This window comes from Nanorana parkeri, unplaced genomic scaffold (genome assembly GCF_000935625.1).
Source record: "Nanorana parkeri isolate BGI_ZX_2015 unplaced genomic scaffold, ASM93562v1 scaffold366, whole genome shotgun sequence".
NCBI lineage: Eukaryota > Metazoa > Chordata > Amphibia > Anura > Dicroglossidae > Nanorana > Nanorana parkeri.
This window is the reverse complement of record NW_017306634.1, coordinates 154232-182028: the sequence shown is the minus strand read 5'-3', so window position 1 is coordinate 182028 and position 27797 is coordinate 154232. Positions and strand designations below refer to the sequence as shown.

The window sequence follows — 27797 nt, the reverse complement described above, 5'->3', positions numbered from 1 at the left end:
TCTTGGGTAAACAAAGCAGTCATTAATTCCTGACAGATAAATGCCGCTTTAGTCATTGCCAGCTCTGAGATTTCCTGCCAATTCTGCCCCGAGTTTCTTCTGAGTTCAGGCTGGTAGATAATGTCTCTGGCGTAAAGCATTGCTCAAATCTATATCTCTGTGCAAGTAGATGTAAACTCTAAAGGTCGCTATACAGGTTACAATCTGCGCATACAATCTTTGAACAATCCACTTTAGATTTACCAAAACTATGTAATATGAGAACCCATCTAATCTATCCAATCAGGAAGGCCCTTGTACTATATACAGTATAGTAGTTGTTTGTACAATCTTCTGTAATTTTGCCATCAGATTGTATAGTGTATAGCCAGTTTAATGGCATTTAGTTGCCAAAGCCTGTGTATCATAAGCAGTTGCCTATTGGTTTTTCTGTTTTTCATCCTCCTTTTGCATCTCATTGCTCTCGGCTTTGTTTTCTACACTTCTTGTCTACATGCCGCACTGCTCCGGGTAGATTTCCTGATGGTGACAACACTGGGTCATACCAGAGCAATGAACATTACCATGGTTGCGTACAGTCTCCACTGGAAGCGTGTGCCAGGGAGACAGTGAGAGAGCGTTGTCACCCCATACCAGGAAGTGCCTGATTAAAAAACATCATGGTAGGATTAAAAGGGTATTATTTTAGTGCGTGCATTCAGCCAGAGAGAGTGAGAGAGAGATCCTTATTTTACATTCCGTTATTTTCATCTGAGTCCAATGAGATATTTACAAATTAAGGTCCTTACTTGCTGGTGGCTGGTTAGCTAAAACCTTGATCTCTCACAGAGCTTTGTGCATGAATAACAATCCACAATTGTGAATGTGTGAAAAAGCATGCATTCCACCACCTTCTACATTAGCTCAAGAGTCAACAGAAGGAACCATAGCAGCCAGTAGGGAGAAAGGGAGGGGGGGGCATGCTGTTCAACATACCAGAGGTGTCAGATAGTATTGGCGCCCAGAGCTCTGCAAGAGCATGAAATTTCAGCCAACCAGCCACCGGACAGGTAAGTATCAACCTGCTTCATTCTCAGGTGTTTAGATATTTGTAGCACTTGACAAGGTCACTTTAAAGCTATGTAAATTCAGCCTATTGTATTAGAATGTCATACTTCCAGGTATGGAGAGTCTAAAATGATTTCCTGTCTGGCTTTTTAAAAATAATTGGTCCCCTATTCATTCATTCATTAATCAGATATCTGCCACATATTTAACAGCATGCTGGTCTCCTCTGTAGCATGCTCATGGCCCATCATACCACATCTAATACGTAGCTCGGTCATTCCTAGCAATGCTAACCCAGACTATGGCCAGCCTTACTTATGGCCACTTCAAGTTATTATATCTCCAGGATTTACTGTTTCCTCAAACTATCATTTTCACTTCCCACTAACTCAAAATATGTCAAAATGTATTTAAACTTGGCACAGTTAATGTGGGAGTCCAATAGAGAATTAAACTCACTTTCCAGCGTGGGTCTTTCTTTCTGAATGCAGCAATTAAACAGCAGTTGTATATCACTAGGAAAATTACAAACCGAAAATGTCTACTTTCATTTCCCTAAATGTTTCCTGCTCATCTGCCAGGTGCACTTCAGCCCAGACCTGAAATATATTGAGCCTTTCACCACCAGTTCTCCTGCGTTATCTACTGCAATGGTTATACTGGGCTGCATATTCTTACAGAACAACATCTTGTAGCTTTTTGTCTTTTAAAAAAAAAAAATTTTTCCTTTTCTTTTCTTTTCACTGGCTTATCGGAACCTCAGGGACGGTCACGCTCAAACTATCATGCTGGGGAAACTATATGGCACTAGTAATGGGGAAAAGATTAGCTGCCGGGAGCCTACAGGCAATACTGGGCACTAATTCTTTGACTTCTGCTGGTCTTTTTGAGCACAGCGTTCACAGTTTAAGCCTTTTTAAGTTTAAAAATGTTGTAAATTGATGTTTTTTATGTATATATACAGTATACTGTGGGTGCCAAAAAAAGTATACACATTTTAGGAGATGTTATGTATGTATTACATTTCGAAGTTGAATTGAATTACGGTAGCATTGTGTAGTATGACATTCGCTCAATAGATAGCATTAATAAAAATGAATGCTAGCGCCACCAAGCAACAGGCAGGACAGTCAAAGAAAATGGCGGAAGCATGGTTGTCGTTCGAGGAGTGCAAGACCATTTTGAAGTGGCATTTGAAATTTGAGAACGTTGCGGAAGTACAACAGCAATGAGGGCATGAGTATGCAAAAGAACCTCCAACACATCTAACAATTTCACTCATTCATGATAAGGGAAGAAACCGGAACGCTTTGGACACTTTGGTCAACGTTGCTCAAGCAGTAGTTTGCTGTAATCAGAAGTGTCTGGATGCTGATGGTAACCACTTTGAGCACCTCTTGTAATTGCAGAAATCAAATGTGACTTATAGTCCTCTTTTGTTATCGGTATATATTGAGTACTGCAGTTTTAATACAGTTTTTTCTTTTTTTAAATGTGTATATTTTTTTTGCCATCTACTGTATATGTATGGTGTGTGTGTGTGTGTGTATATATATGTATGTGTGTGTATATATTTGGCCCAGTGGTTCAATACTGTACACAGAAAGTCCACACCTATGGATGCCACACCACCATACCTCCCAACTGTCCCTCACTGAGCTCTGGGAGCGTCTCTTTTTTCTTCTGTCCCTCAATTGCAGCCGAGTCCCGCTGTCCCCCTTTCCTCCTCAATTATCCCTTTTGTTGGTCTGATGTACAGATACCTATGAAAATGTTCTAATTAACTAGCAAAAGTGTTTATTCTGCACTAAAACCTTTATCTTATCATTTAATTATCTTATTTGCTATTTTGAAAAGCCAGCAGAAAGGAAAATGTATGGTAAAACCCCCCTAAAAACTGGGTTTACCAACCATTTTTGGAATATAAATTCTTAATGGAATGAATAACTGGGGAGATGGCAGGGGTGTGTGTTGCTTAAAAACATTGTGCTGGAAGATGTCCCTCAGAGCTAGACGAAATACACAAAACACACCAAGATTCCAGTAAGAATCTCTTGTATTTAAACAATATTTTCTTAGCTCTGAATTCAACTTCAGGCTTTCTCAATACATATTCAATGGCAACAGTTTGGAGATTCACTGGCTTGAGAAATAGCAAAATGCTTGAAATGCCATTGCATTTGTAATGTAAAATCTTATATAAACATATTTACGGTGGGGCCACAATCCACTTATGAGTTAGTGGTAGCAGGGCACTTGCAGGACTTGCAAACAGTACAGTGGCAAATAAGCAACTTTATTGCATCCCTCACATTTCGGTTGGGGGACAGCTCACCTTTATCCTGATTTTATGTGTGTGTGTGTGTATATCTATCTATCTATCTATCTATCTATCTATCTATCTATCTATCTATCTATCTATCTATATCTATAGATATAGATAGATATATGTCTATCTATCTATATCTATAGATATAGATAGATACATCTATCTATATCTATAGATATAGATAGATAGATATATGTATACATACATACATACATACATACATACAAGGTTAAGTCCAGGCAATATTTTTGTGATAGATTGAGGAAGGGGAAGAACCAGGGGCATCCCTATAATCAGGCAACTGGCAGAAGGGGTGCCCCCGTTCCAGCCAGAGCATCCCAGGTTGCTAAGGGCTCTTAGAAACTTGTGACGCTCTGGTCAATGTAAAAAGTAAACTACATTCTTCCACTATCCTCTCTAAGCTTATCATGTTGAAAGAAATGGAGATAATCACTATGAGGTGATCACTGAGTAGGAATGGAAGATTTAAATATATATGAACCCTAACAATGATCTTATTTGCTCCCTTTTTGTCTGTAAAATATACCAATGAAAGCATTTTGTTATATCTGCTGATCAAGACAGAAATCTTGTGAGCTGATCATTTCCTGTGCTCTCTGTCTGTGCCATAACATTGTTCCTAGTTTTCCTGTGGACTACAGAACGCCTCCCCTCTGTTATGGAGATAAGTAGCATTGGAGATATTTCTGTTATCCTGACACACTTCCTGTCCTAGGGTGACAATCCTGCTCCTCCATAGATGCAGTATGAGTGAGCGTTGTCACCCTAGGGCAAGGGAGTGTGTTAATTGCAGAATCACTAGTTGAAAAGCAAGAGGAAGAAAACCTGAAAAATAAAAATGAATGCAGACACCACATGCACTTTAATGTCTAATTTGATTATTCATATTTGCCAAAATTGTCATTTAATGCTCATAAGTATTGATTAAAAAAATCCAATTTCCAACAACATCTTTCCTTTCCTGTAATAGGCAGCTTCAAAAGATGGTGCATGAGATAAAGAGCAATGACGGCGGATTTATGCAAAAGATCAAAAGGTAAGGCATGTTCTAAACTAGGTCTGTCATTTTATAAATGTATTGCTTCCTCTTCAATAACGGTGTTTATTGATTTCACAATATGAAAAATGCACAATATGAAAAATGCACATACAAAAGCTTAGATTTCAGAAACATTCTCCCTCATCTGATTACCAATGTGCACAATTATACTATCATCTTTGTGTACTGTAAATATGCATGAAGCGTAACGGTCCCAGTATTTACATTCTTGAGAAAATAAGTCTGTGAATTTCAACAACTTATAACTGATTATACTGCATTGTTGTTTCCTAAGCCTTACACCACAGAAGTCAGGGGTTCCATACTGTGCACTAATTAGGGGTACAAACCTAAAATGAACTTATGAAATGTGAAATAAAGGCTGTAATGCTGTAATAAACTAGCGATTCTGGATGAACTGTTGGGTAACAGTTAAGTTGAAAAGGGGGATTTGCATGGTCCTAGTGCTTATTTTCAATGGAAGTAATGACAGGAGAATAACTTCTGATTTAAATAACTCCGGGCACAAATTGTATTAATCACCATTTTCTCACAATGCATTGCTGCCCATTTGCAAGTCTCTATGTGAAGTGGCAGGAAGGGAAATTATATATAATATGTTAATACACTCCATTTTACTTTGTCTATCAGCTCTCTCCTATGATTCTAAGTGTTGCTTTATGTAATGATTGTATTATCAAATTATCCATTTTACAGTTTGTTTTATGGCATAATCAGTGGTTTTTAACGTACAAGCAAAATGGCTGTATCTCCACTTTTGCAGTCAAAATTGAGAAAACATACATGAGCATACATAACAATTTGAAAAAAAATCTCATCTTTTAGATGTCTCCATTTAGCAGGCATTTGCATGTTCCTCCCAATTTCAGTAATCGCAAACTCTATCTGTACTAATAAAAAGACTTGGGACAGACTGAGCTCCTCCTCATGAACATACAATCTGCTTCTCTTTTTCATTTTCAAATCTTACCTGAACAAACTGAAGAGAGAAGCTGATTGGTTACCCTGCACAGCTGTTCCAGTTTTTGTCTGCTCCAGGTTTGATAAAACCCCCCCCCCCCCACTATCTTCAGGGCTGTAATCCTTTGCTAGGACAAACAGGCCCGCTCATCTACTTTTAAAGTGATAATTAATCAGCACAGTGCAGTCAGGATTAATTATTTAAAACAAAACTCCCTCAACCCCCCCAGACAGTGAGAACTAAGCAGGATTTTTTTTTTAGTCCTGGAATTGGCACAAAGAGCATCTAAAAAGGTAAGGTGCCATTTTTTTCTTTAAAGAGCATCTCCTAGAATGTAAAATATTAACCCAGGCAGTAGGGCTACCTCCCGCATTGCAAGGGTTAACTGCTCGTTTTTTTGGGGGGGGATAGGTTTGTCTAGGTTGAAAAAAAAGTTATACTCACCTGATTTCTGTAAGGGTCCGGCTTGTAGACTGGTCTCTAGGGCCTCTCTCCCCCTTGCTGCAGCGGTCTAAGGTCCCTGAGCTATTAAGTTCTTTACACAGTTTATAGGACCTGAGGACGCCAAGAGATATACCATCACTGCAGTAGAGGAGATGACAGGCTGGAAAAAGCACTGTCCTAGCCAGCCGGCTCCAAGGTTCAGGTAAGTATAACAAAAATTGGCAGTTAACCCTTGCAGTGTTGGGGTAGCATGGGGGTAGTAGGTAGAACTTGATGGCTTAGGGACCTTAGACTGCTGCAGCAGAGGTGAAGAGAGATCAGGTGAGTGTAACTTTTTTTTTTTTTTTAAAGCCAAACAAAAACAAACAGTTTACCCTTGTGTTGGGGGGTAGCCCCACTGCAAGGGTTAATAAAATTGTTGATACTGCTATAAAAAAAAGCACCTTTAAAAATCCCATCCCTTTTAATACATTTGGAACCAGCATGTATATATAAAAAAAGAAACATAAGTTAATTCAATGAGGCAAAACAAAAATCACAGATTATATTCAAAAGCAACCAGAGATTAACTGATCTGACCATAGTAAATTAAAACTGGACTTTTTTGGGATGACTATGAGCTGCACGTTCCAAACGCCCTATAAGCTGTCATCCTGAATATACCACATATTACAAATCTCGGGTATAGTGTGACATCCAGCAGGTCTCTTAAGGCGCAAACTATGCCAGAATCCCCTCTGGCTACTTCAGCTCTTCTGAAAGAAAAATGAGCGGTTAGGACATCCTAATGGGTCTTGCGTGTAATATTTTCTGAAAGTCCTTTCTTTACCCTTGGGTGGTCTCGGCCAAACTGGACAAGGTCGAGCTGGGCAGGATGGCTGGGCCGTTTTTTACCCTGCCTATTCCCGAGCTGATTGTGTCCCCCTTGGGCGTGGTTCCCAAGAAGGAGCCTCAAAAATTTCGGCTTATTCACCACTTATCCTACCCGAAGGGGGCGTCGGTTAACAGCGCCATTAGTCCTGAGTTATGTTCGGTGTCCTATACATCGTTTGACACGGCGGTGGCGTGGGTGCAGCGTTATGGCAAGGGGGCGCTGCTGGCGAAAGCGGATATCGAATCCGCGTTTCGGTTGCTCCCTGTGCACCCCGATAGCCAGCCATTGCTTGGCTGTCGGTGGGACGGGCGGTATTTTATTGATCGTTGCTTGCCTATGGGGTGTTCAATTTCCTGTTCCTTTTTTGAAAAGTTTAGTACTTTTGTTGAATGGGTAGTGCGTGATGTGGCTCAGGTTTTGTCCATCATCCACTACTTGGAAGATTTTTTGTGCGTTGGCCCGCCGGGTTCTCCCCTCTGTTCGGTGTAGTTGAGGACGTTGGAAAGGGTGGCCCGGGAGTTGGGTATTCCGCTGGCGCACGACAAAACTGAGGGTCCTGTGACCGAGTTGCAGTTTTTGGGTATCATCATTGATACGCAGGCCATGGAATGCCGCTTGCCGTAGGACAAGCTTAAGGATCTCCAACGGGAGGTGGGTGCGGCTCGGAGGGCGCGGAAGGTGCGTCTCCGCCTGCTTCAATCTCTTTTGGGTAAATTGAACTTCGCCTGTCGCATTATGCCGATGGGGAGAATTTTCAATCGACGTTTGTGTGCGGCTACGGCGGGGATCACCTCCCCTCATCATTTTGTTCGTTTGACTGGCGAACACAGGGCGGATTTGGCGGTTTGGGAAGCGTTTTTAGATAATTACAACGGTAGATCGTTGTGGATGGCGCCCGTGGTGTTGGCTTTTGACCTTGAATTGTACACGGATGCGGCGGGCAGCACTGGTTTTGGGGCGTATTGCCAGGGGGCTTGGTGTGCCGAGGCGTGGTCGGAGGATTGGCGCGAGGCGGGGTTTTTGGGCAATTTGGCGCTTTTTGGAGTTGTTTACCATCATTGTGGCCATGGAGGTTTGGCAGGAGCGTTTTCGTGATCAGCGTATTCGGTTCCATGTGATAACATGGGTGTTGTGGAGGCGGTGAACCGGTTGTCGGCATCTTCGCCCCCGGTGGTGCGTTTGCTGCGGCATTTGGTTCTCACTTGCTTGCAGCTCAATTGTTTTGTCAAAGCAGTGCATGTTCCTGGTGTGCGGAATTCGGTTGCTGATGCGTTGTCTCGTTTTCAGTGGGACAGGTTCTGGTCGCTGGCACCGGGAGCGGCAGGGGATTCCTTGTCCTGGGCATCTTTGGAGGGTGGCGTTGGCTTCTCGGCAGCACTGATTCGGCAGTCGGTAAGTACGGGCACTTGGCCGGCGTACTCGTCGGCTTGGCGGGAGTGGTCGGATTTGGAGAGTGGATAACCCGGAAGGAGTAAGTGTCCTCGAGCTGGTTGTGGTGCGGCTGGGGACATGAGTGGAGTGTTATGAGAGGCCTTTTTTGGGCTGGCGGGCACACAAAGACCCCTTCTCAGGTCAACCCTTGTTAAAGTATTATTTTTGTATATTTGGTTTATTACTTTGGTTATTGTTAAAGTTGTTTGTTTAATAAAAGGGCTGCTGTGGCCGTTAAAATCCATGTTGCGCAGTCCGTGTGTTTATTGGGGTTTTTAACGGAGGGACAGAAAATTGACGAATCCATCAGTCATGTCTGTATCAATCAACGGGACCATAACCTGCAGCCGGAAGATGAAGGGAGATCTTGTCATTAGCAAATAATATGCATCATCCCCCAAATAAGGCTGTATAGCGGCAGAGAAAAACCTAGGGGTGTAAAAACATTGTGTAGTACATGTAAGTAAGGAAGACCAACTGTATGACAACTCTAAGCCAGAAATGGTAATTATTGATCGCCTGTGATGAATCCAATAGAGGACCAGAATTCAAACCCTGGCAGTAGCGGAAAAAAAAAAAGCTCTATGACTAAAGAGAAGGTGAGCTCTAGGTACTCCACACACCAGGGGGAAAAAAACGTATGTAATGAAACACCCAAACTCTTGCTGGGTGTGTGACGGCCAGTATCATTCACCCAATTCCTGTAAGGCCAGGGTGTCAAGGACACGCCCTTCTAAGGGTATATAAACCATCTGCACTGGACTCACTGGAGAAAGCTGCAGAGAATGGTCCCATGTCATTGTATGACATTGTTCTGTGTAGGATTCAGGACCTGCCCACTGCTGGAGAAAAAAAGATAACCTGTAGCAGCATTTAACTGGAGTTGGGCTTTAAAGGAGAACTATGGGATCAGGGTTTTTCCCCATAGTTCTCAGGGTAACGGGAGGACACAAACTAGCGTCCTCCCATCACCCTAAGCTCAGTATACCGCGAGCTACAGCTCGCGGTATACTGAGACGCTGCAGCCGGAGTGGATCCCGACATCGATGTCGAGATCCGCCCAGCTGCGTGAGTGACAGCTGGCTCTGCCTATCTAGAGGCAGAGCCAGCTGTACCCGCCCCTCCCCCGTCCGATCCGACAGTCAGCGCTGGTGGATCGGAGGGGGGAATCCATCCCCTCCCCTGTCACGTCAGAGAGGCGTGACAGGATCGAGAAGTGAGCGAACACCGGCATGTGTTCGCTCACCTCCCGATCTACTGAGCCGACCTGTGACAGTCTCATTGTCACAGGTCGGCTAGAACTATGAGGTGAGTGAAAAGCACTCACCTCATAGTTCTCCTTTTAAGAAGTTTTACAGAACATATCATGATTAAAGTGGAACTCCGGGGGTTTATTTTTTAGTTTAGGAAGGAGTAGGGAAGGATTAGAGCCTTTGTCAAGTTTCCATTGCTAATCAGGGGAAAGAAGCCAGGCAGCTATTAAAAGATGACAGAGCTTCTAAACTTTCACCAATCTATCAAAAAAAGTTTGGCCTAGGTCAGGGATGGGCAAACTGCTGCCCTCCAGCTGTGGTGCAACTACGAATCCCATGAGGCTTTGCAAGATTCTCACAACCACAGACATGACTCCCGGAGAGAGATGCTCCATGTGATTTGTAGTTTCACCACTGCTGGAGGGCCGGAGTTTGGCCATCACTGGCCTAGGTCGTCATCTCCACCTACCGTGGTTCCCTGTGGGACAATGAGGCGATGGACGTTCATCAGGAGGTACATAAGGTGGAGCAATTGGGCTAGCAGAAAAATGAAGCTTTGTATATTAGAATGCCCTGGGTTTCAGGGCTTCCAAGGCACTCCGTAAGCAACGTCATGGTATGTACTGGCACCTAAGGGTGCCTGCATTTCTTTAATCATTTGTCAATTTAACTATATTTAGGTGCTGACAGCTTTGATTTAGATCAAAATGAGGTTAATGAATATGACCAGATCCCATACTGATCCAGGAGGACACGACCTAATCAGACAACTGAGAATTATTTCATGCAGTGAGCAATAGAAAGGACAGAGCATCTTGTGATGCAACAATGAATACATTTCCTGTGGGATCTGCTTGGTTTCTCATCTAGAACACGTATCTTCTTTGTTAAAGGGGACATGTCACCTGGCTCTAGGTGCCTGGCTCTAGGTGCTATTGATGCACACGCTTTTATTATTACCTAATCATCTAACATTATCTAACACACGTTGTTGCATGTATGCACATGTACTTAACACATTACAATAATGAAAAATAAAATCACAAGAATGAAAAATAAAATCACAAGTTATCTTTTAAAATTGCCTTAATGTCTGTTTCTGTGCTTAAGAACAACTGCATAAAAGTTAATGGGAATAGAACTCTATCCCTTTTTTTTTTTTTATACAATGTGATAAATCTCATGTTTATGTGTATTCTATTTTATTATTATGCTCTGTATTAAGTCCTATAGGGCCCTGTAACACTCAGTACTGCAGAAAAAAGCAGGATCATAGCAGCTTAGTAGCTATAAATTAATTTTTTACTTTGGTTACATTTATCTGTGGTCAAGATTCTGCATTTTAGTCATACATCTGCAAACATGGCCTAGGCTCTAGTCACACCAATGCATTTTTGTGTGTGATGGGTAGGGTTTGTTGTAGGCACAGTGTGTATTTTAGTCGTGCTTTCTGTGTGATTTATACACGTTACCATTGATCCCTATGTAATATGCATTTGGCTAGAAACTACACAAAAAATGGAGCAAGTATATTTTTTCCATGTGCCTTACCTATAACTCCCCAGATGTACAGATGTGAAGAGTGTTGTGGGTAAATCTATGAGTTCTACAACTGCTATTCAGCCATACTTGTAGAGAAAACTGTGTTACACTAATGTACTTTCTTATATATATATTGCACGTATCATATTACATTTGATTATAGGTCCAATTTAAAGTAGAACTGAAGTTAAAAGATTTTTTAGTTTTCGAAAGAATAAGGGAGGGTTGTAACCCCTGTTCTTCTTTTTTTTTTTTTTTTGCCGTCTGTGCCCCATTGGGGAAATTTCCCTTCACTTACTGTCCGATGGCCACAACAGGAAGTTAGAGGAAATCCCTCCAAAGTGAGGGAGATTGCTGCTGGTCAGCAGTGTCGATTTTCCCGTCGATTCCTGTTATGTGACAACCCAAAATTTGGGATTTTCTTTCACTGATAACTAGGGATGCACTAGTATCGGTGCTGATACCGAGTATTTGGGTTAGTACTCGTACTCGCCCAAATGCTCCGATACTTGCCTCTTTTACTGGAACTTCTGGGCAGAGGGATATCTCCGTAATTTCGACTTAGGAAGCCAGGCAGTGGGTTATGACCTCCCAGCTTCCTGATTCGCTAGGAAGCTGGCTTAATGTGTTGCTAACTAATCAGGAAGCCAGGCGGCACCTAATGACCCACTTCTCGGCTTCCTGACTGGCCAGGAAGCCAGGCTGCCTAGGAAAAAGTGAATCCGGCGTCCTAGCCAATCAGGGAGGCTGATAATTGGGGCACAATGCACCGGTACTCAGTATCGGCGAGTACCGAAAAAAAATATCAGTACTCCTCAATACCGAAAAACCGGTATCAGTGCATCCCGACTGATAACGGCCGCCAGGACAAATCTAGAGTGTGACTCTCCATAACAGGGACCAGACCGCAATAGAAACCTGACAGATGTTCTAATCCCTCTACACTATATATAAATAACGTTTTGGCTTCAGTTGCATTTAAAGCTACTATTATCAGAGTCAATAGTGTAGTGGTTAGCGTACACGCTTGCCATTGTCAAGGTTGAAGGTTCTAATCCAGGGCCGTGTAGAGTAATAGATAATGTTTACTGTTATCCTAAAATATCTATTGACATATTTTATAGCCTTGTGCAAACACAGAAAATTTAGATTTTCATTGTAGAGATGTATATTTATACACATTATTGCATGCAATCTTCACGTCCTAAATAGCACACACAATGTATGTAACCATATTAATTATCACAGCTTGTCTGTTCTCAGGAAATAAGTGACCATCACAAATGTGTGCCATATAATGCCCCTAATGGACTGGTTAAATTTTGATAAATAAAAGGTTATCCCACAAAATGGCTGCTTACATTTGGCAGATCCACTTTAAAGACACTGCCTGGCCAAAAAAAAAAGTCACCAGCGGGATTTCAAGCAGTGTTATAATCTGGGATTGGTCAGGTCTAGGTTCAACAACGTTATGTCCCCAAAAAATGAGGTCAGCTGTCTACCTGAATATACTGAATGACCAGGTTTTTCCATCAATTGATTTTTTCTTTCCTGATGGCACATTGGATATTTTCCAAGATGACAATGACAGGATTGATCGGGCTTAAATTGTGAAAGTGGTTCAGGGAGCATGAGACATCATTATCACACATGGACTGACCACCACAGAGTCCAGACCTTAACCCCATTGAGAATCTTTGGGATGTGCTGTAGAAGACTTTACACAGTTGCCTGACTCTCCCATCATCACTACAAGATCTTGTTGAAAAAAATGAATGCAAATCTGGACAGAAAAAAAAGTTTTGACATTGTATAAGCTTATCAAAACAATGTCACGGCGAATGTGTGCCACAATCAAAGCTAAAGACAGTCCAATGAAATATTAGTGTGTGAGACTTTTTTTGGGCCAGGCAGTGTATATCGGTCACATTTGCAATATTTCATATAGGATTCCTGTCCTTATATCAACTAGATCTAGTCACCATTCTTTTCCTGTTTATTAATCACCATTTTCTCACAATGCATGGCTGGCCCAAGTCTCTATGTGAAATAGCAGGAAGGGAAATGTTATATAATATGTTAATACACTCCATTTTACTTTGTCTATCAGCTCTCTCTTATGATTCTAAGTGTTGCTTTATGTAATGATTGTATTATTAAATTACAGTTTGTTTTATGGCATAATCAGTGGTTTTTAACGTACAAGCAAAATGGCTGTATCTCCACTTTTGCAGTCAAAATTGAGAAAACATACATGAGCATACATAACAATGTGAAAAAAAAATCTCATCTTTTAGATGTCTCCATTTGGCAGGCATTTGCATGTTCCTCTCTGAATTTCAGTAACCGCAAACTCTGACTGTACTAATAGAAAGACTTGGAACAGACTGAGCTCCCCTCATGAACATACAATGTTTATAGGGCTGCAACCCTTTCTTAGGACAAACAATCCAACTCATCTAGTTTACAAGTGATAAGGAAATCTGTCATCACAGTACAGTCAGGGTTAATGGTTTAAAACAAACATCCTCCAACCCCCCCCACCAGACAGTGAGAACTAAGCAGGATTTTTTTAGTCCTGGAGTTGGCACAAAGAGCATCTTAAAAAGTAAGGTGACATTTTTTTTAAATAAAGAGGAACTCCAAAAATGTAAAACATTAACCCTTGCAGTGGGGCTACCCCCACACTACAAGGGTTAACTGCTCATTTTTCTCTAGGGGCTCAAATAAAAGATCCCATGTAGCTGATAGACCGGTCCCTGCAGCATCTCCTCCCCACAGGCCCTGGAAGTCTAAGCCCTACTGACGTAATCAAGTTGAATACAGTCCATTCACCTGTATTAGACATTAGGATACCAAGGGACATACAACAGCCAAAGCAGATGGAAGCAGAGAGGTGAGCGCTGACTGCTGCAGGACCAAGCATCAGGCGAGCATATCTTCTGAATGTCGGTCCCTACAGAAAAATTAGCCGTTAACCCTTGCAGTGCATGGGGTAGACCCACTGCAAGGGTTAATTTTTTTATATATCTGGAGTAGTTCTTTAAAGTTATGCTATGTGAATGGGAACATGTAACAAATATAAATTGGTATTATCTCAATTTGGCTGCAAAAGTGGAAATACACTTTAAAGTAGAACTCACAATCAAACCAGTTCACAGAAATTATTATTATTATACAAGATTTATATAGCGCCAACAGTTTGGGCAACACTTTACAAAATAGGGAAGATCATTATAATTGCAATACAATTCAAGACAAGATAGTAAGGAGTGCCCTGCCTGTGAGGGCTTACAATCGAAGAGATTGCTTATAGCTAATACCTTTCTGTAAAATCCGGCCTTCATCCCTTGAGTGTTTTATAATATACTGAAACCAAAATCAATATGCTCAAACTGCTTGCTAGGGTGCGTATTAAGAACCCCTGATGCATTGGTTGCTGTGATTTATTCTAGTGGTAAGCTTTAATGTGATCAATCCTTCTCCAATCTTGGGCTCTGTCCTTCCTCAATGTTTAGGTTCCAAAACGATCAGGTGGCGGGATTTTGTAAGACTGGGAAGGATGCATGGGATCGGTATGAAAATCATTGCTTGCTTCCTCAATCTGCTCACTGATTACTTGTGTTTGCTTTGTCTGTATTGATGTGTGCGCGCTTTGCTTCATTTTCAAATCCGCCTTCTCTTTTGTTGGCTTTGTTGATTAAATATAAAAGCACTCTCATTCTTGGGCAGAATGTTACCAGGAAACAGTAGGGGAAAAAAAAGTTTTTTCATTTATGTTTACTTAAAATATAAAAAAACAACATTATATGGGACTTTTCAGGTGACAGTCATATACTACATCTTATCTTTATAAAGTAAACATTTTAAGTGCATTGAGTACAACCCATAGAGAAGAAAAAAAGAAAAACCTCCTAAAACAGAATGCTATGCCCACAGTTACCAACCGTTGATCCAGAGGAAGACAAAAAAAACCCTATAACGCATGGTTCAATTTGCTCCAACAGGGGGGAAAAAATTCCTTCCTGATTCCAGAGGGCAATCGGATATTCCCTGCATCTACAATCTCATGTGTTTATTTTACTTATAAAATGTTAATATATACTTATATTCTGTACATTTAGGAATTCAGATTTTTTTTAAAAAACACAGTTAACTGAGCTAGCTAGAACTAGCTCCTGGGGCATTATATTCCACATTTTCCCAGCTCTAACAGTGAAGAATCCTTTCCGTATGCAAAGGTTTAAACCTATTTTCCTCCAGATGCAACAAGTGTTCCCTTGTCCTTTTGCAGTGACCTTAAAGTGAATAGTTTTGCGCCAAGCTCACTATATGGACCATTTATGTATTTATACATGGTGATCATGTCACTCCTTAATCGCCTCTTCTCCAGAGAGAACAAATTCAGGTCAGTTAATCTCTCCTCATAGCTGAGCTACTCCATGCCTCTTATGAGTTTAGTTGCCCTTCACTGCACTTTCTCCAGCTCCACAGCATCCTTTTTGTGAACTGGTGTCCAAAACTGAACTTCATATTCCAGATGAGTTCTCACTAATGCCTAATATAGGGGCAATACCCCTTTTCATACAAGAAACTATTTTACTTGCTTTAGAAACTGCAACTTGATATTAAAATACATAAATCATTTCAAATTACAATACTTTGAAGTACCATAAATAGCAGTAAGACAAAAGATGTGCCACCGAACAAAGCCCTTGTAATTTTTGCAAAGCCTCCTCCATTATATACATCAGATTTGATTGAACATTCACTTAGGTTATATATTCATACAGACATCAAATGAACCAGAAGGGATCGACCATATATCTGAATTTGACACGTTTCACAGTTTAAAGTCGCTGCTTCTTCAGGATCAGTGGGGACCATGCAGTATCATGTTTTAAAATATTCAAAAAAGTAGAGTGTGGTCGAGCGTGTGATTTCCTAATTTAGCTTAAAAACCATCCCTCATATGCACACCGGAGGTCCCAGAGATCACTAAGTGACCCAGAGAGTGAGGCATCTATGTGCCTTTTAACTGAAGTTCTATACAGAGATATTTCTAAAAGTGTTCCAATAGAGGAAGCCAGGGGTTCAAATAGACTTTGGATAAATAGAATTAATCCAGGTGTGTTGTCCAAATCCTTGGATATTGTGATACAAAACCTCCTCTCACTGAATAAGGGTTGGTGGAATAAAATTCTCTCTTGTAATCTAGGCCTCAGTCAAAGAATCCTCACTAACTAGGGAGGCATCACCAGAGCAAGTCCACAAAGGTCACTTAAAGTATAACTGGCCGAACAGTTATTGGGGGTAAAATCAAGGATCATTTTTGACCTCAGTGGTGATAAAAAAAAATCAGAGCAGCAGGAATGAAAATGTTTCTGTAACAAACAAAACTCTCTGCTGTAATTAGGCAGCTCCTCTTGGTCAAGGACTTGAGCTGGCCATACGCCAGTAGAATTTTGTTTGGAAAAAAAAAAACATTTTCGGAGCATTCGTTCCATTTTCTAATAGGTAATGGGTTCAAATCTGTATTGTTTTAGACTGCAGTGTTGAAAAAATTTGAAGGATGGGAAATTTTTCTGGAACTAACAAAATTCTAACCGTGTATGTAGTTTTTTTTGTTCGGGGAAACCCATTTAATTCCAAAATTAAATATTAAAATCAGTTGAGATTGCAAATGACATTTGTCAAGTATCTGATGTCATCATTGAATGTTCTGATGAGATTTTTCACATGAACCTTGTAGAAAAATCTGTCATTGTATGGCCATTTTAAAGTGACACTCGGGAGTTGAATCTTAAAATTAGAAACTCTCCGTCAAGGTCAATGGCGATGAGTCATTTAAGTGTGACCGGACACTGATAATTTATGCAGGCTATTGAAGCTGTTCTTCAGAACAATTATCAGCTCCTCATACAATAGCCATGTGGTTATGATTCACAATGACATGGTCTTGACTCTGTTCAGGAGATGTGAGGACACACAGGCATAAATTACAAGAGAACTCAATAGAGCTTTGAATAAGTATTGCCAATGGTACAATGATGCAATTGATTTACTAAAAGCAAATAGGCTTTGCAACTGAAGCTCAGTGAATGAGGTGAAGCTCTGCTTCCACCATCCAAACATGTGCAGGCAAAAATACTGTTTTTCATTTTATTTTCCTTGCATGTGATTGGGTATTCATTACAAAGTGAATTTTCACTACATTATCAAAGCTAAGGGAGAATTCCCCTACAAAGTGAACAACCTACTTGCCTTTAGTAAATCAACCCTATTGTGCTAATTCTTGTTCTTATACCTCACCTGTACAGCAGGAACATTATTAAGTTAAAAAAAGTTTTAATCTTATATATAAACTGATATTAATTAGGTATATCAACTAATGTTGGTAACTCGTCAGTTACAAGGGTCCTATTAACTGTAAAATTCCATCTCCGAGGCAAATAAATTTCTAGTTAAACTTTTTGCTTATTCAGGTTCCTTCAGAGGTCTGAAATGCTTAAAATAAACTTGAGCTTTGTAGTGCAAAGCAACAGTGGAGTGTATCCTTCCCAGATTTGTTTCTACAAATGTTCCTGGTTTTTAGTATTAGCCAGTCATTATGTTTTCCTCATGTTAGACCTGATCTAGAATGTGCAATATGCCAAAAAAGAACGTTCTATGTTTATTTTTTATACGTGCCATTTAATATAGAAGACTCTATTCAGAGTTCAGCAGTAAAGAGTCTCTAGATATTATTTTAAACCACTGGCACTTTTTTTCCTTCTTCCTCATAGTTAAAGCAAACCCCTCAATCTAACACCTATAAGAACATGAGAAAATAAAATCATTCTCACCTAGAAAGTTCTTATTCGGCTCCATTTTACACTCTCCCCAGTGCAATGTCAAAAATGAAATATCTGAGAGCCATAGGACAGGAAATACAGCAAGAAAGCCAATAGTAATGTGACCTTTGCACTCTAGGCTCCATCCATTTACTATCTTCATCTGTTTCATGCAAAAATAGATTTGCTTCGATGGTCCTTCTGCCTGATGGGCAGAACTAGACAACAACTAGACCACCTAGAAAAGCATGGTTGATTTTTCATTTATTTGTGATGCTGATGGAAGAAAAAGATTTTCTGTAGCTGTGCAGAGCTTCATAGTCTGGGCTACCTCTAGAGTAACAGTAAGTCTGGTAATCTCCAGTTCGGTTATAATTACGACCAAAAATGGGCGTATGCTGCCAGGAGTGGAGATTATAGAGGAATCTTTGGTGAAACTGATAATACTAAAGGGCAATTCTACACAACAAACTAATCATTAAGTATGCTTCTGAGCTAGACTGCAACCATGATTCAAGCTCCATTAGGCCTCATCTTTTAAAGTAAACCTGCCATCTCCCGGCACCTATTAAACTGCTATCAGACAGTATATAAAACACTTAGGTGCACTTGAACACAATTTTAAACATCTTAATTCTTGAATGCAGATGGGCCTTTTAAAACGTCCTTTCCCGATCCCGATTGTGGGGCGGCATGCACCAGCGGGAAAACTGACAGTATTTTAAACAGCCAGCGATGGCTGTTTTACATACAAGCTTTTGGGCGACTATAGAGCTTGTTTGTTGCATGCAAGTGTGCGCCTCCCCCTCCGCCGGCGGCTATCCCGGGCTCCACTGTCCCCCATGCGGGCTTGGGGCCCGGCATGGCGGGCCTCTGAACTGAAAACGAAAGGAGATCTGCACATGTCCTCCCACTGATCTCCCCTCCAATCTCTGAAAGTGGAAGTGATGTGTCTACACACACTTGCAAACGCAAACATGTGTCGGGTGTGCCTACGTGCAAAAACAATGATTGCACCAATTGTGCCACACGTTACAAATCACCACAAACATCAGAGTGCGAGGAATAATTGTAGGGCCATGAATCACTGTTAAAGGAGAACTATGGGATAGTGTTTTCCCCCATAGTTCTTAGGGTAATGGGAGGACACAAACTAGCGTCCTCCCGTTACCCTAAGCTCAGTATACCGCGAGCTACAGCTCGCGTTATACTGAGACGCCGGAGTGGATCCCGACATGGACGTCGGGATCCGCCCAGCTGCGTGAGTGACAGCTTGCTCTGCCTATCTAGAGGCAGAGCCAGCTGTACCCGCCCCCTCCCCCATCCGTTCCGCCAGTCAGCGCTGGCAGATCGGAGAGGGGAATCCAGCCCCTCCCCCTGTCACGGCAGAGAGCCGTGACAGGATCGAGAGGTGAGCGAACCCGGTATGTGTTCGCTCACTTCCCGATCTACTGAGCCGACCTGTGACAGTCTCATTGTCACAGGTCGGCTAGAACTATGAGGTGAGTGGAAATCACTCATGTCATAGTTCTCCTTTAACACTGAATTGATAAGTTTTTTAAGCGTTGCCGATGGCCAATTTTTGGGTATTGTAGGTTTTTGCGATTCAGCGGACGCACGCAATTTTAAGGGTTGACATATAAGGTGTCTATTTACCCGATATGACCCCAGCTTTTATATTTTACCAAAAATTGGGTAATATCAAATGTTTCATAACAATGTAGGGAAAAGTAATTTTTTTCAAAATTTTTGTTACTTTTTTCTTTATATAGTAAAAAATAAACCACCGCAGTGGTGATTAAATACCACCAAAAGAAAGCTCTATCTGTCCCCAAAAATTATATTTTCAGTACAGCGTTGCATGACGGAATAAATGTCAGTATCGCAGCACTGAATACTGAAAACTGGCCTGGAGAGGAAGGATGTTTAAGTAATAAAATGCTCTGTGTAAAGGAAGTATGAAGGAAGTGATCCTAGCAGAAGGGTGATGCTGGCATGCCAAAGGGTTGTGCGTCTACAGGATCCAATGATGAAAATCAATTCTGAATTGTGAATATGACTTCACCTACTCATGCCAACTGTCACTTAACATATTCCATGCTCTGTGTAGCTTGTCATATTAATATGCCTGCTCTTTTCTAAGGATTCACTAATACTTACTGCAGCCTTTGTGTCCTAGTTCATCCATCTAGAGAATCTTTCTACAATACAGAAAACTGATTTCTAATTAAATATATCTGTCTGCAGAATAACAAACAAGCCTCCACCAAGTGTTCCAAGAAGAGACTATGGGCCAGGTAAAAGCAGAAATATTTCCAAAGATCATATATAGAATTAACAGTCCTTCCTCTTCTTTTTTTAAATTTTTTTAGTTTCCTAAATGCTATCTTGTCTGCTTTTATCTTCAGGTCCACAGGATGATGAGAATGACGATTGGTCAGATGAATTTGTAAGATCATTTTTTAAATAAGTTTTTTTTAAAGACTATTCCAATTACTATTTTTACTTATATGCATTTACTTTACATTGAACGATAGATAGCAGCATGTATACATGAACCTGGTGCCTTGTGTGTTGATCATTTAACCTGTTGGGAAGCCATACTTGACAAATAATGAGGTTCGTTAGTAGAAGGTGCAAGCCAATATCAATTTGCATGGGTTTTTGCCCTGCAGTGTCACCAATTCCTTTTGAAATGGCTCAATGCTACTTTTTCACCAAATGTGATGAATTGAAATGACTCCCTCAAATCTTCCATCTCTCCCCTCATCTGGAGTAACACTCACAAATTGGGAGCATTCATTGGTCAGCACACACACCAATGAGAAGTCCTTATCTGCATTCTTGTTCAGGATTAGAAACCCAAAGCATTAAATCAAGTGGGTCCGTATTCTCCGTATAAAAAAATATATATTCTAAGGGGGACTGGCTCAACTGTTATTGGCAGTGGCAAACCATGTACAAGACAGGGAACACCCAGGAACAGTCCATGCAACAGGGCAGCAAACAAACACAGTTCAGTGCTGTAGGGTTATGTGCAGCACATCCATAGCACCCAGAACAAGGAAAACATTTGCTTATATGGGTATACTAAGATAAACAGGTAAACTTAGTTCTGTTCCTGACTAACAGAGTACCTCCCAATTTACTCCCCAAAGCAGACAGCCCATGTCCAATTTTAGTGTTCTGTCAGCAATCAGCCTTTTCACCCAGCAGCAGAATCTCATAGCAGAGAGAGTGAGAGAGCCCTGAGCATCAGTCAACTCACATGTATAAAGGCCTATGGACAGCTGAGAACAATTGATGAGTAATAGATACAAGGTAAGATCTGGACCTAGGAACGGAGACTTTATCCCACCGCAAGATTTACAAACGTCCGTCCTTTTTAAAATTCTTCCATGACAGGAACCCTGGAGCCCCTCACCATGTGCAGGTAAGAAACCTAGGTGACACATATGCATCATCTTGCGACAAATGGCAAAGAATGCCTATTTTGCATCCCTTTGGATGGCATGACCCTAGTTTGGATAGGAAGGAAAGAATGAATAAATGTTAACTAGTGTGATGATGGTAGTCCAAAGCTGTGGCCCAGATCCTGCAATAGGCTCTGATTTGCTGTCACTCTATATTACAAAGCCTTATAGCACAGTAGGGGGTGGGTGGATCAGGCAGGTATGTGCATCCTATAAAATGATATGCTCTGAGTATTCTACGTTTTTATTGTTACTGGGCCTTTAACACTAACCTGTCTAACCTGTTTACCAATACTTTCCAATAATGCTGTACGAACAATCTGGACAAATTAGGCCAAATCCAGAATAGCCAACACCAAGCATCGCTGCCGATTTGGCTTCCAGAAATCAGGACTGCCCCACAAAAATCGGGACTGTCAGGGGGTATGCTTGATCTCAATTTTATGTTGTGTGATGCATGGCCAAATTACCCGACATCAATTAATTAATCTGAAATCCTCCTCAAATAAAAAATCCACAAATTGCTGTGTGATAACCTTTCTATGCTCACTCACTGCTAAATCAGTAATTGGCTTGCGCTTCACAAGAACTGCTGCATTAATACCATGGACATTATAGTGTTTTAGATATATCTTTTTTTTAACGGCACCTGGAACAAAGTGTTTCCCTACTGGTGAAATAAAGCTGAACTCTACGCAAGCTGCTAAATGGTACAGACGCATATATAATAGCTGTTATATCTACCAAAATACTTTTTACACAGCACTGTCAGGTAGCAGAGACAGGTTGGTGACCTCAATTTTCTCTGCTGCACCCCCACCCTGGGACTGGACAATACAATTTTTTTTTATCTGCCTGGAGTTCAGTTTTAAGTATTGTGACATGACCAGAAAATATAGTATCTTGTATTTTTGTACAGTATCTCACTGTTCCAACTCAAATTCATCACATTATTCCAAATAGTGGAGTTCCAAAAATACACAGAATTCACATTTGTAAACCTAAATTAAAGCATGCATGTCAAATATGTATTGACATAAATATATATCTATATCTTTCCTAATGCAGAATTAAAATGATGCTGCTTTTTAAGGGACAAATGTTGCCAAGTAGTAAATACTGGCATATCTTCTGTTCTATTGGTTAGGCTTGGAGTCACAACTGGCCTTTCCTGTAAATGTAAAAATACGTTAACCTCGTATGTATTATGAACATAAGGGATACATCTTAAAGAACCTTAAAGAACTTCATCATTTTGCTCCCCCGCTGAAATTACCAGGTGTCAAAATGACAGCCAGGAATTGCTTTATATGACAGCAGGAGCAGCTGTCAAAATGCAGCTACTCCTGTGTAACATAAGACATGCGGAGAGTTTGCAAGTTTCATTAAGTAAATACAAAGTAACAATTTATTATTTCAGTGTATTATACTATTTCATTCATATGTAGATCAACGTTGTGATTTTTGATCTGCATACGACACCAGTTATAATTTTAAAAAAAAGCCTTGGTTAATCAGCCCTCCCCTTCTCCCTATTATTTCTCTACTATATTTTTTTTAATTCCTACTATTTTTTTCCATTACTGCTTTGATTTTTTTCTTTTCAATATTTTTTTTTTCAGTGTTCCATAAAAAGAAACATTAAAAAAATCACCCTTTTTACATTTGCAAATAGCTTTGCCATGTTTTTTCCAGAAACATAATTTTAGTGTCATTTTAAACTTGATAATTTAAAGAAAATAAGTATACTTTTTATTTACAGTAAAACATTAAAAAAAGAAAACTAACACTTGTCAAATAAAAACTTTTTTTTACATCTTTTTGTCTATGTAGAAAAAATAGACTATATTTTAATTTTTTGTATTAAGTATTATTTTGTTATCTTAATGACGTCATCACCAAAGAAACATGCCCAACGTGGACATATAACCATATTAAGTGGTGAACCGATATGAGTGCTGAAGTGGTTAAGCTATATTATTAAAGCAAACCTGCACATTTCTCATTCATGGTAAAGTAAGTAAGTCCACTGGATATCCCACCTTCAGTTTTACTGATGCCTATCTCCCCCGTGTTCCCTACCCGCGCTGTTCACCTGCTGGTGTTCCAGGAAACATCTTGTATTTTCAGATGGGTTTACTTTTTACAATTTCTCTGTTTCTTCCCACGACGCTGCCCTAGAACTTATACAAGGCTTTTTTCTCTCTCTGAGAGGGGTGAATGGGGTGAAAGGGAAGCACGGAAAAGGTGATTATCAGTGACCTAAAGGCAGGTCAGTAGATTTGTTATAAATAGCTGCACATACTTGAAGCCTCTTTTGATATAATCTGCTGTTTCTTTCTTTACACCTTTGGATCATACCATTTGATCTTAATTATGTTGAAATGTTGCATATTTTTTTCACTCCTAGTTCTGTACTGTGATGATAGAGTGGAACTTCTTCCCCCCTATAAAGATATGATAGGTTACACTTAACAAAACCCTAAGAGTTCATTTAATTTCTGCTGAGCAGAAGGGCCCTATTTACAATACAGTGTTTGTAAGGGACTGTCCGGGGCAGAGGGGGTAATGATGAAGTCCAAAATTTGTAATGGCTGATGTTTTGCATTGTCTGGCCAACTGTGGACACCTGTGAGTGTGCAAAGCAGAACTGTAGAGTGAAAGTAGTGTGACTTTTGCTGGAAGGAATCACAAGACTTTTAACTGTTTAATTCAGTCTAGACTAAAGCTGTTTTAGCTATTACTACTAATGCACAGGTGTATAGAGTATTTAGTGCAGAAGGTTAAGCCATTACGGTCCGTTTCCGGCTTACACGGTGTTGCATAAAACGCCCTAGTCCCCTGTGCTGCCTCCATGTTTATTGTAAAATTCACATCAGACACCAGTCTTGCAAAGCTTCATGCTTAAGCGTTAATTCATATTGTATGAATAAGTGTTCAGACAGAACCAACAGGTCAGCAATACGTTGGCCTGGCATTTGAATTTTTAGGGGATAAGTGGTTTGCAGCGGAAAACTGGGTGGGTTTTTTAAAAATATATTTAGACATCTAATTATGGTTTCAATTTTCATGATAGAAATCACATCAACTGGCCAAATAATAAAGGAGTGGAGCTGTGCAAAACCATATCACTGGTTCATGTACCTAGGGCAAGATCTCAAAAAACGTGTCTGCTGGAAGAGGCTGACTTAACAAATGCAAAATAACCACTGCACGGTTTTGCAATACCAATGCAGCATAAAAATATGAAAAAGCTCATATCAGCTCAATATCGTTCATCCGACACTTAGAACAGGTACATAAAAAAAAAGAGATTACATTCCTTACGTTCCTTTTATTACACATAGCTGAACACTAGGCAGATTGTGTTAGATAAACAGGTACAAATTCTACTGATCGCTATCCACACCATAAAACGAAAACCTATCAAACAAGTCCTATGGCATTTCATGGTAATCCTTTCCTCCATGTATGAGTGATAAAATCATTACTGAGCAAACAGAAGAGTATTGGAGCAGTAATGATGTGAAGGTGGTAAGCAGAAGACTTTTTACATAAGTGCTCTCCAAATCTAAGGATTGCCGTTGATGCTACTAAAATTTGAGAAAATCAGAAGTGAATTTAGGTGAAGGGCAATCTTCAGGGTGAACCGATTTATTGTAAACAAGTAAAAAGTAGGCAACACATTTCAGGGGATTAAAGGCACCCCTTCTAAAGGCTAAAAGGTCCCACAAAATCACATATAGGATACGACTAGTCAAACATGTTCCAAGGAAGTACATTATTACACCACAGATTCCCCAGAACAACACAGAAAACATATCCTGACCTATATGCAGGACCACCAAGCACATCCTACAAAAGATGAGGAGTGATGTAACTAGCAAAATAATGCACCAAGCCAATATCCTTTACAAATCTTCTTTTAAAAAGTCCTTGACGTTCGGTAGATCTTTTATTTAGAATCAGTTTTGTTTTTTTCTTTTTGGAAGAATCCAATTTTTAGTTCTTAGGCACCACTGAAAACTTCTAGAAGTGTCGGAGGCACTCTCCTTGTCCACATCTGCAGCTTGAGCTTTTCTGGCCCTGATGCCACCAGGGTTCCAGCAGAGGAAACACCGCACAAAACTGTGCTCAGGAGTATTGTAAATAATCTAGTAAATATACGAGGGAGTATCAAAAATAAATGCCTGTTGTTTCATATTTTCTGTTCATGTGAATTTATAGTAAAATGCCTGATTTATGTCATACATATGGTCTAACCCAATCATTGTGCACTGCTGTGTTTTAAATTGTGTCAAGTGGATCATGGGTGAAAGGCTGAAACAAAGAGCAGTAATTGCATTTCTGACGAAAGAGGGTTGTTCGGCTGTTGAGATCCATACATGCCTGAAGAGTGTGTATGGTGATGCAGTAATTGACATGATCAATGTTAGGGGTAAAGGTTGTATAAAGTGAAGTTGTTGACAAGGCATTGAATGGCGCCATTCAAGCTCTCCTCATCCAAAAAACAAATGATGCAACATGATAGGGACTATGTTGAACGGTAACTTCGAGTAGAGAAATTTATAGGAAAACTGTATGTATGTTAATTGTTTCCATTTTTGCATATTAAAGGAGAACTATGAGCTGAGTGATTTTCACTCATCCTCATAGTTCTAGCCGACCTGTGACAATGAAACTGTCACAGGTTGGCTCAGTAGATCGGGAAGTGAGCGAACATATACCGGCGTTCACTCACTTCTCGATCCTGTCACGGCAGAGAGCCATGACAGGGGAGGGACTGGATTCCGCCCTCCCCTGCATGATCCTCCAGCGCTGACTGGCGGAACGGACGGGGGAGGGCGTGGGTACAGCTGAGCCAGCTGTCACTTACGCAGCTGGGCGGATCCAGACATAATTGTCGGGATCTGTTTCAGGTGCGGCGTCTCAGTATACTGCGAGTTGTAGCTCGCGGTATACTGAGCTTAGGGTGACGGGAGGACGCTAGTTTGTGTCCTCCCGTTACCCTAAGGAGAACTATGGGGAAAAGCCCTAACCCCATAGTTCTCCTTTAAACATTGTATATCTCAACAGGCATTATTTTTTGATACCCCCTTCATATATTGGCACATGTAAGCCCATTCTTTGAATGGGTTCATTCAGAGTGTGTAAGTATATACTGTATATATTTATACACGCAATTACATACAGCATGTGCATCAAATTAAATAAAAATAGATACATTAAAACACATTCTTGATATCCATGCTTGCATTTGTATTCAGTCTTTTTGTACTTGTTTGCAGGGAAGTGACTATGAGAATCCAGATGACCATTCTGATCATGGTAAAACATATGTGGATCCTACTGAAGATCCAGATGAAAACTATGAACCTCCACCAAATGAACCAGAGCCTAGATTCACCCCATCCTACAAGTTCACTGACAGAAATGGAGGCTATGCCGGTAAATTAAAACCCCCTACACATATTCCAGTAAGCCATGCACAGCATATGAACAAAAATAGTGACTGTGCCCCAAGGAAGAAGATGGCTGTGTGCAAACTTCTACCAGAAACCATTTCAGCTAAAATTTTGTTTGTAGTTGGAGAATATTATAGCTGTGCAACATAATTCGGTGGGGAGGATATTAGCAGGGACTATGGGGCTGTACGTCGGTATTCTCAAGACACCTTTTGCACTTACATTTATATATATATATCACTTCTATTAGTTGGCTAGAGCAGCCATTTACTATTTAGGGTTCGTTCACACAAGCAGGTGCATGTTATGGTGTGCATAACGTACACAAGCTGCCTAGCACTACGATGTGTTCTTACAACTCATAGCAGTGCTTGTTTTTTCCCCCTTTTTTAACTTCTATTTATTTCATGCACAGTAACGTGCTGCAATGCAATTCTTTGGTGTAAACTGGACACATAGACAGCAATTGTATTTGCTGTGTCCTTGCATTGAATAAAAACAAGTCCTTATACATTTCAAAGTCTCTTTTAGGATAATCCTAAATTAGCAGTAGTAGTAACTTGCAAAACAAATGATTATCCGCGCTATAGTGCTCTGCCCCAATCTCCTCAAAAACACCCTATTGACAGCTGCAGAGATAGAGAGAAGCTATATAAACTTATCCCACAATATACAACATATTCACAACATATTCACTCCAACTTATATATAGTCCATATAAAAATATTCCCAAAGTTGATGTGATTAAAAATAAATGTGATGAAATCCTTGTGATGTAAAGAAAGTGAACACAAGGATTTCATCACATTTATTTTGAATCACATCAACTTTGGGAATATTTTTATATGGACTATATATAAGTTGGAGTGAATATGTTGTATAATTGTCACTAAGTATATGCACTTAGAGTTTTATAATAGTAGTAGTAACTTGTATGCTGTTAGCCATCGATTTAATGTTTGGAGTTTGTTATACCCTATATTGGCAAACTTAAGTTCCCTTCTTCAGGTTTTAAGTCTAAGGAAGTCCCAAAAGCTTGCATATTTAAAACCTTTGTCAGGAAA

At 40.3% G+C, this 27797-nt stretch overlaps 1 protein-coding gene across 1 annotated transcript in view; it reads left to right on the top strand.

Moving 5' to 3' along the window:
• BLNK (B-cell linker) overlaps window positions 1–27797 on the top strand; it is a 61726-nt gene that overhangs the window by 12995 nt on the left and 20934 nt on the right. Inside the window, exons 2-6 of the mRNA XM_018558889.1 lie at window positions 4368–4433; window positions 14481–14537; window positions 20043–20092; window positions 20204–20244; window positions 26557–26716. Coding sequence (XP_018414391.1) covers window positions 4368–4433; window positions 14481–14537; window positions 20043–20092; window positions 20204–20244; window positions 26557–26716 — 374 coding nt within the window. The remainder of the gene's footprint in view (window positions 1–4367; window positions 4434–14480; window positions 14538–20042; window positions 20093–20203; window positions 20245–26556; window positions 26717–27797) is intronic.